Source organism: Coregonus lavaretus (assembly GCF_964263955.1).
Source record: "Coregonus lavaretus genome assembly, chromosome: 33".
Taxonomy (NCBI): domain Eukaryota; kingdom Metazoa; phylum Chordata; class Actinopteri; order Salmoniformes; family Salmonidae; genus Coregonus; species Coregonus lavaretus.
The window spans coordinates 25,854,191-25,870,478 of record NC_140020.1 but is presented as its reverse complement, the minus strand read 5'-3'; the positions used below and the strand labels follow the sequence as shown (position 1 = coordinate 25,870,478).

Below are 16,288 nucleotides of genomic sequence, written 5' to 3'. Positions count from 1 at the left end.
AAAAGCATTCCAGGTGAAGCTGGTTGAGAGAATGCCAAGAGTGGGCAAAGCAGTCATCAAGGCAAAGGGTGGCTATTTGAAGAATCTCAAATATATTTTGATTTGTTTAACACTTTTTTGGTTACTACATGATTCCATACGTGTTATTTCATAATTTTGATGTCTTCACTATTATTCTACAATGTAGAAAATAGTAAAAATTAAGAAAAACCCTTGAATGAGTAGGTGCTCTAAAACTTTTCACAGGTAGTGTACATGTTGGTCTCTGCAGCAAATGAGACCAAATGTTCTTCTCTAAAGATATAAAAAACACTTGTGTGTGTGAAATGTGAACACATACATTCTTACAAAAACTAGATAGATAATTCTGTAATTAACAACTGGAATATGATGAATATTGCATTAAAGTATTCTCCTTATGAACGAGAACATCAGGTGACATTGTAAAACTTGTTTTATTCTAGCAAAAATCCCTGAAGTGAGTACTACTACATTTTTACTACAGTATATTCTGATAAAGGCACTTTTAATACAAAATCCAGCACAAAACAAAACCTACCGCTGATGACAGGGTTGTGCGCAACTAACTATTTGCATAATGTATGATACCTTCCCACCCCTAGGAGGCTCACTACTTTGTGTCTTTGGCAGGCTGCTCACTAAGTTTCTCCTTGTGGTACTTCTGTCCAATCCCATAAGGCACGTGTGCCGCGATAGTACCCAGCTCCTTGGCCCCCTCGATGTGGAACATCTGGTCGTCAAAGAAGATGTGGGGACGGATCTTCTGCAGGAGGGGCCCTTTAGGGGCCCCGGCTAGGAACAGGGCCTCGTCGATCTCCAGGCCCCAGCTCCTGAGGGTCTTGAGGACGCGGGCCCCTGAGCTGGCTGCGCTGCGGGATGTTACTAGGTAGGTACGAATGGGGCAGGTCATACGCTCGTTCTTGGCGTAGAACTTCCTCTGGAGCTTCCCCAGCGCCTCCAGGAAACACTTTAAGGGACCCTGAGTGAATGAGACATAGGGTTAGCATAGTATTATTACATTTTTTATTAAAGCAAATACATCAATGGGTTCCAGTTTATTTGGATAGTCCCCTATTATAGATGGTCTTTAAATGCTCAAACTATCAACAGCCACGGTTGATATGCAACAACTTGTTAAGGTCTAGGATTAGGGTAAGTGGGTGTGTTAGTTAAAAAGTTTGTTGATAGTAAGTTGAACATCTATAACCCTCTATAGGGAGACTCCAAATAAAGTGTTACCCAAAGAAAGAACATTTGGAATCATGTCAAAAGCTAACATAAAATAGGAGGCATATACTCTCATGAACACCTGTGCAAGAGGTTTGTTCTCAAACTCCTTCTCATGCTCAAAGAACGTGTCCAGGCCGTGTTGTTTCACGATGATCTCCGACTCGTCAGAGAAGAGGACAGCGTCCCCGTCAAAGGCAACTTTCAGCTGTGTGTCGGAAAGCTTGTTCTCCACATCTCCAGATGCAAACATGGTCGCTGCTGCAATGCCTATTTATAAAGACATTATAAAAAAGGGGCTTATACATGCTCATAAGTCTTAAAAATGCATTACAACGGTATCATATATGTAGGCTATATCATACCTATAAAAAGTGTTACCACAATGTACATCTACAGTTTTTTACTCTGTTACCAATTTAGCATCCATGCTAACCTAAACCAGTTTAATCCCTAGAGGACAAAGGAAAGCAGCATTTTCAACTACCCTCCTCAATGGCCTCCATGACTTTCTCTCCATCCTTGGAGAGGTACAGGTTGGTCAGATAGGCCTTCAGATAGCCAATGGGGCTTTGCCCTCCCGTCATACAGAACCTCTCAATGGTTAAATCTGTCAGGTAGAGTGAAAAACAAAAACGTATCAGAACCCCATACAAATGTGATGGTATCATCAGGCTGGTAGCCAAAGATTGCCACTAACATCCATGCAAAACATGCATACAACCACTAAAAACATATTTGGTCAAAATTACCCATCATTCAATGAAATGCAGCTCACAATAAGCGCGTCTTATAACCATAGAAATATAATTACTCCAATTACTGGTCATTGTATTTCTCTGCTTATAGCACTGTAGTAGGCATGGCTGAGCGTGTCGACCACGAACCGTAGTGGTTGATGCTGTTGATGAGGCGCACTCCGACCTGGGCGTGGTTAATAGTCATCAGGACGATGTCAAACAGCTCTTCGCTGTCGGGGTAGAGGTGCCTCAGCCGTGCGTTCACAGACATCAGAGCCTGCAGGGTGTGCACAAATGCACTGATAAATGCACAGGGGCGGACTGGGACAAGAATTCAGCCCTGGCATTATCCACATCGCTGCGTACACCACCATCCCTCCCACCATCATGATACCACCAACCATTGATGCACCCTTCACCCTGACCCTACACACAGGCAGTAGTGCTGACATAACATTGGCAGTAAAGTACAGCATTTCTCAACCATTTTCTGTACCAGTGATTGGCGAGACATGGTCCTCTTTTTTAACCAGCTCATGTTTAAAACAAATATGTAAAAACACCACTGGAGACAACTCACCACTATAACTGTGCCTCTTCTCTAACCATTTTGTTTGTCTCAGCATCTTCGCTGGTGTCACTCTGTGCTGCTTTTGTTCTGTTCTGTCTGCTTAAACATTCCACGTTATAAAAGCCAAGCTAGCAACTTAGCCTATATTGCTAATTAGTGCCCGTCATATATATGTTCTCCTGAATCAACACATACCTTCAAATGTTATTGGCCGCATAGACATTTTGCAGATGTTATCGTGGGTGTAGCGAAATGATGTTTCTAGCGCCAACAGTGCAGTAGTGATATTAATAATAGCGAACAATACAAAAAAAACACACAAATCCCCTAAATAAAAATAAAGGAATTTAATATAGAGTTATTAGATAGACGGAATATACATATAAAGAAAACGTCCTCTCACTGTCAACTGCGTTTATTTTCAGCAAACTTAACATGTGTAAATATTTGCATGAACATAACAAGAGTCAACAACTGAGACAAACTGAACAAGTTCCACAGACATGTGACTAGCAGATATGGAATGTGTCCCTGAAAAAAAGGGGGGTCAAAATCAAAAGTAACAGTCAGTATCTGGTGTGGCCACCAGCTGCATTAAGTACTGCGGTGCATCTCCTCCTCATGGACTGCACCAGATTTGCCAGTTCTTGCTGTGAGATGTTACCCCACTCTTCCACAAGGCACTTGCAAGTTCCCGGACATTTCTGAGGGGGGATGGCCCTAGCCCTCACCCTCCGATTGATAGATTAATTATTAATGACTAATTATTACACCCTGAAACTGTGTATAATGTGTTAGAAATGTGTGAGTGTAGGACCAGTAAAGGCTATGGCATTGAGCCACTATTTAGCAATGTGAGTAAGAGTTAGGCCAGACAACAAAGACAACTGAGAAACTAAGATAAAGAGGCCTCCCAATTTAGGGAGGGGAGAAACTGTTATGAAAACATGGTGCAGAATATTGTGAGAACGGCAATAACTGAGTAAAGCAGGGAGTAGGATATGTGTGTGTGTGTGTGTGTGTGTGTGTGTGTGTGTGTGTGTATGCATGTGTGTATGCATGTGTGTGTGTGTGTGAACTGAAGGTCAGTAGAGCAGTTTTAGAGTGGAAAACTACAGCCCGCCTACAGAGGGAAGGGATTTCTTTTTGTATGAGTATAAAAGATGGACTCTGAAATTGTGATTGCAGAATTCTCAATGAATAAATATCTCTGACAATGCAGACCGGGACTCTGGCCGTTACTTAAATCCCAAAAGACTTACAACCTTTTGGGAGACGCACAGAGACACTAAAATAGTTTGTTAAATAATTCACATAACACCGATCCAACAGGTCCCAGACGTGCCCAATGGGATTGAGATCTGGGCTCTTCGCTGGCAATGGAAGAACACTGACATTCCTGTCTTGCAGGAAATCACGCACAGAACGAGCAGTATGGCTGGTGGCATTGTCATGCTGGAGGGTCATGTCAGGATGAGCCTGCAGAAAGGGTACCAAATGAGGGAGGAGGATGTCTTCCCTGTAACGCACAGCGTTGAGATTGCCTGCAATGACAACAAGCTCAGTCCGATGATGCTGTGACACACCGCCCCAGACCATGACGGACCCTCCACCTCCAAATTGATCCCGCTCCAGAGTACAGGCCTCGGTGTAACGCTCATTTCTTCGACGATAAACGCGAATCCGACCATCACCCCTGGTGAGACAAAACCGCGACTCGTCAGTGAAGATCACTTTTTGCCAGTCCCGACGGTGGGTTTGTGCCCATAGGCGACGTTGTTGCCGGTGATGTCTGGTGAGGACCTGCCTTACAACAGGCCTACAAGCCCTCAGTCCAGCCTCTCTGAGCCTATTGCGGAAAGTCTGAGCACTGATGGAGGGATTGTGCGTTCCTGGTGTAACTCGGGCAGTTGTTGTTGCCATCCTGTACCTGTCCCACAGGTGTGATGTTCGGATGTACCAATCCTGTGCAGGTGTTGTTACATGTGGTCTGCCACTGCGAGGACGATCAGCTGTCTGTCCTGTCTCCCTGTAGCGCTGTCTTAGGCGTCTCACAGTACGGACATTGCAATTTATTGCCCTGGCCACATCTGCAGTCCTCATGCCTCCTTGCAGCATGCCTAAGGCACGTTCACGCAGATGAGCAGGTCAGTAGAAAGGCCTCTTTAGTGTCCTAAGTTTTCATAACTGTGACCTTAATTGCCTACCGTCTGTAAGCTGTTAGTGTCTTAACGACCGTTCCACAGGTGCATGTTCATTAATTGTTTATGGTTCATTGAACAAGCATGGGAAACAGTGTTTAAACCCTTTACAATTGAGATCTGTGAAGTTATTTGGATTTTTACAAATTATCTTTGAAAGACAGGGTCCTGAAAAAGGGACATTTCTTTTTTTGCTGAGTTTATATGATGGTGTGTATAGACATAATGGAAAATGTATGAATAGAAAAGGTGTGTACAGCAGTAGTTATATAGGATGAGCCTTGACTAGAATACAGTATACACACAAAGTAGGTAAAACAGTATGTAAATATTATTAAAGTGACCAGTGTTCAATGACTATGTACATAGGGCAGCAGTCTCTAGGTCAGTTACTATTACAGGGCTCCAGGCTAACATTTTCCCCTGGTGTCACTGGTGCTACTAACTTTTACAGTTGTTGGCACCAGCCCCCCAAATTACGAATAATCATTTTATGAAGTCATTCATAGTGCTTTATTAAGAAGTGTAATAAATAGACAGACTAAGTTGTTTCATCTAACACGTACAAGCAGGAATGCATGACTCAATACATTTAACCTAACCCAGTGATTGTCATGAATTATGGGATGACAATTAAGACTATAGTTGCTATATTTTACTGTCAAAATAGGACTCCAGAATGTCCAGAATTTTTTTGTTCAATAGAGATAAATCTTTATGTGCACCTCGAATATCATTAGTCTAATTAATTTGGGGTACAACACGAGGAAGTGGAAACTCAAAACACATTAACTAGATCGATAACTCTAAATATAATACCCACTGCTAGTAGCCATGTATTCAACCAACAGTACATTTTATGTCCTAAAAACATGTTGCAGTTGTAGGCTACTACCCATGAGACCTATCGGCCTATACCCTCGCAAAGGCCGGTGTGCATTTCGCCGCGCGCCGCTCCATATCTCAAAGCCATATCAAATATCTTGGTTGTAAAACTATTGAGCTGACTATTGAGAAAGCTGAGGCCCTCCACTCTTCAAACGGGACAAAGAGACTAAACTTCCAAAGCGGTGATTTCCCGCAATTGCATTTTGAAATGTTAAACGATTAGACCACATTTCTCTCTCAAGCGCATGGGGGAAGAGGAGAGTGGCTTGCTCATTACAGCAGCAGGTCCCTGTGAAACAGGTACAGGGCCAGGGTGCTCAGTTTCATTACAGGAATCGTGAGGCAAATGCACTTTACTGTTTGTCCAAATCATGGTTTTAGCTGCCCAAAAAAATAGGATGTTTTGAGTGAGATGACAATGTGGAATGTGCTCCAAGTTTATAAGCAGTGACACCCATCCTTTCAGTTTTTTACAATCCATGATGTTGTCTAACTGATGACAGTGTCAGAACAAGTATCTTTGCTGAAGCCCTGTTTCACTTTGAATATGAGTTTGCGTGACCTCAGCCTGAGAAAAACAGGCTGGCCCATCTTGGCAGGGGGGCTGGCCTTGCCCACTGATTAGCTAAAAGGCTCATTATAGATTAGTATAACAGCAATTGTGCAACAATCCACCCAACAGAAATCCACCCAACTATAAATGTTATTACAAGAGGTCTTCCCTCGAGTTAAACATTTGTCATTCAGCTATTGATTCAAACATGGTCTAATGGTCATAGAATTTTGACTCCTGTGGCTGCATACCATTATTGTAGAAGAACCAGATTAACCTGCCACAATGGCATCCATGCGTAGATGGTAACAGTGGTAAACAACATTGGCTATTGTAATTCTGAGCAAAAACCTATTCTGGATGCATTACACACATTTCAGCTAGGCCTAAAGACAATGGCAATATTGAGTGAGGTTTCTCCTTCACCTACAATAAGGAATGTATATATAGTTGTAAGGCAATCCCAGCCCATTCATAGACACTAATAACCTTTAGTGCCTATTGACAATAGTATCTTCTGGCTGGGGGAGTTGTTAACAGCCCTGATGCTAGCTCTAAACGTTAGCACGGATCGCTTGCGGTACGGCTTTGGAAACAAAGAACGTATATTTCATATCAGCAAGAATTATTATTATTATAAAAATGTTAAGGTTAAATTCCTAAAACACCTTTATAGGGTTAAGACTCCCCCACATGGACATATTTCCATTTTACAGAGCTTGTTTACAGACAACAGACGGAAGACAGAGTCGACTACCCGTGCTAATTAGCTATCTGCGTCTCCGAGGACGCCACAAACGTGTTGTCACTGAAAAATACTGTTGGCTGCAACTGTTTTAAAACATTGTACAGCAGAGGAGGACAGGAAATACCATCCTACTCAGTGAATTTCAGAAATGTTTCAATAGTGTGTTTTTTTTTTAAGTTATCAATTTTAGATACAGTAAATATATTCACATCACCAAATAACTGATTAAAATACTGTTTTGCATTGAAGGACTTTTGTGGGCAGATCTGAAAAAGCCTGTGCGAGCAAGGATGCCTACAAACCTGACTCAGTTACACCAGTTCTGTCAGGAGGAATGGGCCAAAATTCACCCAATTTATTGTGGGAAGCTTGTGGAAGGCTACCCGAAACGTTTGACCCAAGTTAAACTATTTAAAGGCAATGCTACCAAATACTAATTGAGTGTATGTAAACTTCTCTACTATTATTCTGTCATTTCACATTTTTAAAATAAAGTGCTGATCCTAACTGACCTAAAACAGGGAATTTTTACTAGGATTAAATGTCAGGAATTGTGAAAAACGGAGTTTAAATATATTTGGCTAAGGTGTATGTAAAACTTCCGACTTCAACTGTACCTGTTGTGTTGATGTTTAGGATGAGGTGGGTGTAATTCTTTGTGTGCTCTAGGGCAACAGTGTCTAGATAGAATTTGTATTTGTTGTCTTGGCTACTGGACCTTTTTTGGAACACCATTATTTTTGTCTTACTGAGATTCACTGCTGCTTTAGGCCCTCTTTGGTTGGGGACAGAAGTACCAGATCATCTGCAAACAGTAGACATTTGATTTCTGAGTCCAGTTTGTCAATAATGGTGTATACGTGGTTTGTCGTACAGTATTTTGGTAAGAAGACAATTTTACATTTTCTCAGGACATTGATTCCACTGAGGAAATGTTAGAGTCTGCTGTTGATGATACTGCAGAGGATTCTTCAGAGATTGCTGCTAACGCATATTCTACAGAAATTATTGGGGTCAAATTTTATGGGTTGGAGTGATCAAGCCTTGGTTCCAAATATTAGGGAAGATGCCAGAGCTGAGGGTAATATTGAAGAGTTTAAGAATAGCCAACTTGAATTTGTGATCCATATATTTTATCATTTTGTTTAGGACACCATCAACACCACAGCCCTTTTTGGGTTGGGGGGGGGGGGGGGTTGTATTTTGTCCTGTAGCTCATCCAATGTAATTGGAGAATCCAGTGGGTTCTGGTAGTCTTTAATAACTTATTCTAAGTTTAGTAAATGATCATGTATATGTTTTTGCACTTGGTTCTTTGTTATATGGCCAAAAAGGTTGGAGAAGTGGTTTATCAATACATCTTCATATTGGATAGATAGCTCTTCATGTTGTTGTTTGTTTAGTGTGTTCCAATTTTCCCAGAAGTGATTTGATTCTATGGATTCTTCAATCACAATGAGCTGTTTTCTGTCATGCTGGTCCTTCTTTTTTCTTAGTGTATTTCTGTATTGTTTTAGTGTTTCACCATAGTGAAGGCGTAAGCTAAAGTTTTCTGGTTCTCTGTGTTTTTGGTTGGATAGGTTTCTCAATTTCTTTATTAGGTTTTTACATTCTTCATCAAACCATTTCTCATTGTTGTTAGTTGTCTTAGGTTTTCTGCCGGAATTTTAATTTAATATGTCAGCTGATAGGTCAAATATATTGTTCAGGCTTCCTACTGTTCCTAAGTTTACACCTTCACTATTGAAGGAAAACATTTTGTCTAGGAGGGATTGGATGTGTTGTTGGCCAATAGTTTTTTGGTAGGTTTCTACACTACCCTCCTTCCATCTATAGCATTTCTTAATAGTATGCAGTTCGTTCAGCTTCGATGCCTCATGGTTGATTATTGCTCCATTCAAGTAGATTATGATTTTGCTGTGATCTGATAGGGGTGTCGGTGGGCTGACTGTGAATGCTCCGAGAGACTCTGGGTTGAGGTTGGTGATAAAGTAGTCTACAGTACTACTGCCAAGAGATGGGTTATAGGTATACCTACCGTAGGAGTCCCCTCGAAGCCTACCATTGACTATGTACATACCCAGTGTGAGACAGAGCTGCAGGAGTTGTGACCCGTTTTTGTTGGTTATGTTGACGTAGTTGTGTCTAGGGGGACATATGGGGAGGGGTGCTGTCACCTCCAGGTAGGTCTTTGTCCCCCTGTGTGCTGAGGGTGTCAGGTTCTTGTCCAGTTCTAGCATTTAGGTCACCACAGACTAGAACAGTGGCTTGCGAAAGTATTCACCCCCCTTGGCATTTTTCCTATTTTGTTGCCTTACAACCTGGAATTAAAATGGATTTTTGGGGGGTTTGTATAATTTGATTTACATAATATGTCTACCACTTTGAAGATGCAAAATATTTTTTTTGGGTGAAACAAACAAGAAATAAGACAAAAAAACACAAAACTTGAGTGTGCATAACTATTCACCCCCCCCAAAGTCAATACTTTGTAGAGCCACCTTTTGCAGCAATTACAGCTGCAAGTCTCTTGGGGTATGTCTCTATAAGCTTGGCACATCTAGCCACTGGGATTTTTGCCCATTCTTCTAGGCAAAACTGCTCCAGCTCCTTCAAGTTGGATGGGTTCCGCTGGTGTACAGCAATCTTTATACCACAGATTCTCAATTGGATTGAGGTCTGGGCTTTGACTAGGCCATTCTAAGACATTTAAATGTTTCCCCCTTAAACCACTCAAGTGTTGCTTTAGCAGTATGCTTAGGGTCATTGTCCTGCTGGAAGGTGAACCTCCGTCCCAGTCTCAAATCTCTGGAAGACTGAAACAGGTTTCCCTCAAGAATTTCCCTGTATTTAGCGCCATCCATCATTCCTTCAATTCTGACCAGTTTCCCAGTCCCTGCCGATGAAAAATATCCCCACAGCATGATGCTGCCACCACCATGCTTCACTGTGGGGATGGTGTTCTCGGGGTGATGAGAGGTGTTGGGTTTGCACCATACATAGCGTTTTCCTTGATGGCCAAAAAGCTCAATTTTAGTCTCATCTGACCAGAGTACCTTCTTCCATATGTTTGGGGAGTCTCCCACATGCCTTTTGGCGAACACCAAACGTGTTTGCTTATTTTTTTCTTTAAGCAATGGCTTTTTTCTGGCCACTCTTCCATAAAGCCCAGCTCTGTGGAGTGTACGGCTTAAAGTGGTCCTATGGACAGATACCCCAATCTCCACTGTGGAGCTTTGCAGCTCCTCCAGGGTTATCTTTGGTCTCTTTGTTGCCTCTCTGATTAATGCCATCCTTGCCTGGTCCATGAGTTTTGGTGGGCGGCCCTCTCTTGGCAGGTTTGTTGTGGTGCCATATCCTTTCCATTTTTTAATAATGGATTTAATGGTGCTCCGTGGGATGTTCAAAGTTTCTGATATTTTTTTATAACCCAACCCTGATCTGTACTTCTCCACAACTTTGTCCCTGACCTGTTTGGAGAGCTCCTTGGTCTTCATGGTGCCGCTTGCTTGGTGGTGCCCCTTGCTTAGTGGTTTTGCAGACTCTGGGGCCTTTCAGAACAGGTGTATATATACACTGAAATCATGTGACAGATCATGTGACACTTAGATTGCACACAGGTGGACTTTATTTAACTAATTATGTGACTTCTGAAGGTAATTGGTTGCACCAGATCTTATTTAGGGGCTTCATAGCAAAGTTATTTTATTCATTTCACTTCACCAATTTGGACTATTTTGTGTATGTCCATTACATGAAATCCAAATAAAAATCCATTTAAATTACAGGCTGTAATTCAACAAAATAGGAAAAACGCCAAGGGGGTTAAATACTTTTGCAAGGCACTGTACATGTCCCTGGGCCTGGAAATGATTGATCTCCCCCTCTAGGATGGAGAAGCTGTCTTCATTAAAGTATGGGGATTCTAGTGGGGGGATATAGGTACCACACAGGAGGACATTTATCTCTGTTGAGATCATTTCCTTTTGAATTTCTAGCCAAATGTAAAATGTTCCTGTTTTTATTTATTTTTATAGAGTGAGTTATACCAAATTAGCATACCCCCTGAGTCCCTTCCCTGTTTTACTCCTGGTAGTTTGGTGGATGGGACTACCAGCTCTCTGTAACCTAGAGGGCAACCAGTGGGTCCATCACCTCTATACCATGTTTCTTGTAGGATGACAATGTCTGTATTTCTGATTTATTTGGTAAAGTCCAGGTTCCTGATCTTTAGGCCAAAGGCAGATGACCTCAGGCCTTGGATACTCCAGGACGAGATAGTGAAGGATTTGTGTTCCATAAAGTGTCCAATGTTGTTAGTCGTGTGTTTTGGCCTCAGACCAGTAAGTGTGAGCAGAGCCTGCTGAGCATCTGATACATTCCATTATCTTGGGCTAGTGTAAGCGTGGGGGTTGGGCCTGTTTGCCTGCTCACGGCCTGGGCGTATGTGTGACTTTTATGTTGAGGCCCTCTTTGCGGGAGTGGGGGGCGTGGGGTGGGCAGGAGGGGCATAGGTCTGATCTGAGGGGGCCTATATGGGATGTGGGCATGGTTGGTTTGGGGGGGTATTGATTGGTTGGGGTGGGGGTGTGGATGTGGGGGGGGGGGGGGGGGGATCCCGCAGGTCTGTGGCTGGGTGACCCTAGTTGGTCCTCAGACAGAAGGTCTAAGGTCTCTCTCTCTCTCTGTCTGTCCTAATGACCACTCCACCACAGGCTGGTGTTATTTGGGAGCCAAACATTCTGAGCAACAACTATTGTGTGATAGATAAGATAAATCTCCAACCCTGAGACACAAAAGCAATCATCCTCACCACTGTATCCTCACACTCAAGAGCAGTTAATGATAATATTTTGTCAGCGAATTAATAGGAGATATGGGAACACTACTAGGACACTTGCCCTCTCATCTCTAGGGCTAAGTCATTCTTTTTTTCAGGTATGTGCCAAGTGCCAACCGCTTACTTTATTGAGATGTAAAACTGGGTAGGCTTATGCACAACATGCATAAGCCTACCCATGTCCACGTTCCACCTGTTGACGTGGCTTGCTGCCTACTGGCTTCGGCATTACCGGTACATTGATCTCTAACTTCAGCACCATGGACAGCTCCGTATATTTGTATTATGCATGGCCTACTACCTACATGACATAGGAAATACACTGAAATGTAAATTAAATTAGAATGCTTTTACTAACACTCACCACAGCTGCTTAAATCGCCTTTATAATAGGCTAATGCAACTCTTTGATCGCATTTGCAGACCAAGGCAAGATTAATTCATGACAGTAATTAAGTAGATTGGGAAGCATTCAAAACAGAATTGCCTCTATATAACAATAATCACTCTGATTTTTCTGTAAAATTGGCCTACTGTAGCCTACCTTTTTAACCAACTTGTGCGCTCATGGCCATTCGTGAAATAGTCACATTATGGTCATTTTGAACAGATCACCGCCGCTTGTGTCAAATAATAGTTTTACAAATTCTTCTCAAATTAGCCTATATGATGAAATTCATTGCTTCCATACTACAATAAAAATAACATAAAAAGATACTGCTTTAAATACAAAGATCAGCTTATTTCAACATATACAAAGGAATCCGTTGACAATGTCTATGTCATATCAATACAATAAAGAGTAAATTATTCCATATCATTGCTGTGTTGTGGCCGGCTGTTTTAAGACTACTTGTTGCAGCAGATGAGGCATTCTTTTTAGCAAACCAATTTCTAATATCCATTTTGACCACGATGAACAAACAAGTTAAGGTAGCCTACTCTTGAACATGACATTCCGAACGATCACGAGGCTGTTTACGTAACGCTCCACCCACTATTCATTTGAATCAGCAAAAAGAGACATGCGCTTCATGATGCATTTATGATAGGTCTAAAACCCTGTCAGTCTTAATTACTTGAGCCATATTTAATTTAACAATAAAAAATAGAGGTAATTGAAACTTTAAATGGGCCAAATATCATATCATATCATAGCATGTTATAGCAACAACAACAAAAACATTAGTCATGCAAAATTTCATTCAACCATGTATTTTATTTACACAGGCAAGGAGGTGGAGCCGGCAGGGGATGTAGCTCAGTTGGTAGAGCATGGCGTTTGCAACGCCAGGGTTGTGTGTTCGATAAAATAATGTATGCGCTAACTGTAAGTCGCTCTGGATAAGAGCGTCTGCTAAATGACTAAAATGTAAATGTAAATGTATGGTAGGGCGAGCATGGCTCCCTATGGCCCGCCCACAACGCCAGGCCTGCAGTAAAGTAATATATTTAAATATATGCACTATAATTGCATTTGATATTATGTTTATGAAATAGATAAATGAAATATATTTTTTTATATATTTGGGAAATATATGTATAAATAATACAGCCATCTGTATAGTATGTAACATAGAGAAATGCACAAGCGATGGACTTGTAAAGGATGCCAGAAAACATATCAAAGCTATGTGAACATACAGTCTTTTAATAACTTTTTTATGCTCTTTTTTGTCTTTTAAAAATGCTGAAATATCAAATGATCCCTCCTGGAAAATGACCTGTGAGACAAAAATAAACAGCTTAAACATCACTGCTACTTCAGCCAGGTGTTGCTGTAAAGTAAAGCTAATTCAATTAATACATTGCGGAAGGATTGTTCAGTGTCAAACCTCAATAGGGTAGAGTGCCTTGGGCAAGTTTCTGCCTTTAAACATCGAATGGCACAGCCATTGGTGCCATGAGTGTTGTGTGCTGGGCAGGGAGCGATCCAGGTCCCTGGTATGGAGGCGTTGTGGTGATCCCACCAGGGTTCAATAGCTTGGGATACCTGCCCCCTAGACCTGCTGTTAGAAGGAAAGGTGTTAGCAGGAGATCATCAGAGAGGGCTATCATTGGCTGGTATAGTCTTGGAGTTAAACCTCATGTAGTCTAAAGCACTATTCACCTGCTTTCATGGAGTAAGGATTCACTCCTTTGGGGAGACTAGAGTTCCCTAGATACATCCCCATCGGGGGAGGAGGTGGAACAGGCTTATTCTGGAAAACATATCAACAAATTTGCAAATGTATTAGTAACATTCTTACAGTTGAAATACAATGGTCATCCACTGCTTTACTGACGTGAATTAAAGTGAATACCTCAGCCTTGGGCATGGGACTTGTGTCAACCCATCAATGTGAATCAAGCCACTGAGAAATAGATGAATCCACTAGAGTGTCTCTATATAGAATATACATAACAGGTTACTTACAGAACTAGGCTTGTCATCTGGTATCGTTGTCATCTGAGGAACCTCTTTCTTTTCACAGAAGAACCAGCTGAGCCAGCCTCCACTGTTTGGTGTTTTCTGTACTGGGGGTGCTGGGGGCTGAGGTTCAGCCGCCAGCCAGCTGCCAGTCTGGCTCTGAGGGTTGGCCTCGGAGTGTTCCGGCTTGGTGATGGTCATTAAAGCAGGATCCGCCACATATCTACTCCGGATATCTGTGACAAGTGGGAGAAGTCAAGCCACTCTGCTCATCACAGTACAGAACAATCACTAGCTGACAGTGTGTCTTGAAATGATACTTTGTTACAACCCAAACACAACCAGACTACAGGCACATGGATTCCTAGAGTTAAATCTGTTTCACGTAGACATTTAGACAACACACTCATAAGATAAGGCTTTTCTTATTACCTTTTCTCCTGGCATAGAAATGTCCACAACGTGGAGCATTCACTCCAGCATCCCAGGATCCCACTATGGGGATGATGGGAGGTGAAGGTGGTCCATGCCATTCCATCTGTTCCATTCCATTGGTTTGTGTTGGGATGATGCCTTGTTGGAATGATTGGTTCTCGTTGGGATCCTCCCTCTGGATGATGCCTGTCGGGAGGATCCCCTCCCTCTGCACAGGGATGATGTTTGTCGTTTGGATCCCCTCCCTTTCAGGTACCACAGGCATGTCATCAAGGAGCTATCCAGTGCAGGTGGAGTATAGGAGTTACAAAGACATTAGAATTACCATTATCATTCCAGCCATCATCATTAATCATCATGATTACACATGACTCATCCTACTCTTGCTGAGACTAATCTACTACCTGAGAGAGGGCACTCTGCAACTCAATAAACTTCCCCTGCATGGAATTCAGCTGCCCCTGCATGTGGTCCATTGACTGCTGCAAGTTGTTCACCTGGTTCTGGGCCCACTGCATCTCATCCTTAGCAGTCATCAGGACGTTTATCAGACTGAGATAAAGAGATTTCACACCATGCCCATCTTTAGGATTCTTTGTCCCCCAATTCCCATTTCTTTAAGAATGCACCTCTGTGCAGATGTTACATTGTGTTACATAGAAAACCCTTACCCTGACATGGGCTCATGGACCAATGGGATCATTGGTATGTCTCCCTGCTCCTGGTTCACTAAAGAAAGAATGCAAGGAAGATTAGAGGACAAAGCCTTGGTTCAGCAATGACACATTCTGCACACCATGACTATTGGACTGTACAAATGAAGTCAATCCTTGCTCCATTGGTAGTCGTTCATAGGGGACTTTTGGGAAAGTTACCAGAATTATGCAACCTTACATCAGCCCAATCAGTGCTTACCTCCAGGAGAGTTATCCATGGTTAGCTTTCTCAGATAAAGACAATCCTTGTGAAGTGCACTCCGTCTGGGTCAACAATACAATGATACACAGCCTTCAGGCAACTTTTTGTCTTGTGCCTGAATGATGGATCCACAGAACTAGAATGAGATTCAATTTCTATGGATGGAAAAGCAGCGGTATTGCTCAGTGTTATGACATATTATTGAGTCATAATCATGACTACATAACTAATAGTTAATCTAGGTTAACAACGTCATAGCAACCAGAGACTTCTATTGATTGTGACATAATCATTCATAGTTCCATATAATTCCATATCATGTTGAATTGAGATTGAATAAGTAATATGTAGGCTACAATCCTATGAGGATTATTATGTCCAATGATAGAATCATGACACAAGAAACCACAGGGCCTAATGTAACACTAACATTTGCACTGCTGAAAAGTAAAGCCATTCTAAAATCCACTGAAACTCAATACATATAGCTTTTATATATGCACAGAACCATATTTGTTACACTATTTTGTAAGGAAAATAGTCTGCTTACAACTCTGTGTTATAGGCCAATGTCTTATAAAAACGTTATCACTAAACAACTAAATAAGTTCCTCTATAAATAGACCTACAATAAGTTACAGTGAGTTGATAGTCATTTGGTTGAATTACAGTATTTTAGGCCCCTCCCAGATTTCGGTTGGTGACCTGGATAATGTTGCTGCTGTGGGATTCATCC

The 16,288-nt window shown here is 41.9% G+C and overlaps 1 protein-coding gene across 1 annotated transcript; it reads right to left on the bottom strand.

Annotated features, from left to right (window-relative positions):
• Positions 1-631: 631 nt before the first annotated feature.
• Positions 632-15,568, bottom strand: LOC311108385 (uncharacterized protein; the record flags this gene model as incomplete). The annotated part of the gene is made up of 9 exons (XM_084151019.1): positions 632-1,000; positions 1,331-1,518; positions 1,736-1,858; positions 2,136-2,265; positions 14,206-14,435; positions 14,632-14,911; positions 15,039-15,186; positions 15,306-15,363; positions 15,550-15,568. The coding sequence occupies 9 exons, from the start codon at positions 15,566-15,568 to the stop codon at positions 632-634; spliced, it is 1,545 nt and encodes a 514-aa protein (XP_084007145.1).
• Positions 15,569-16,288: the final 720 nt, after the last annotated feature.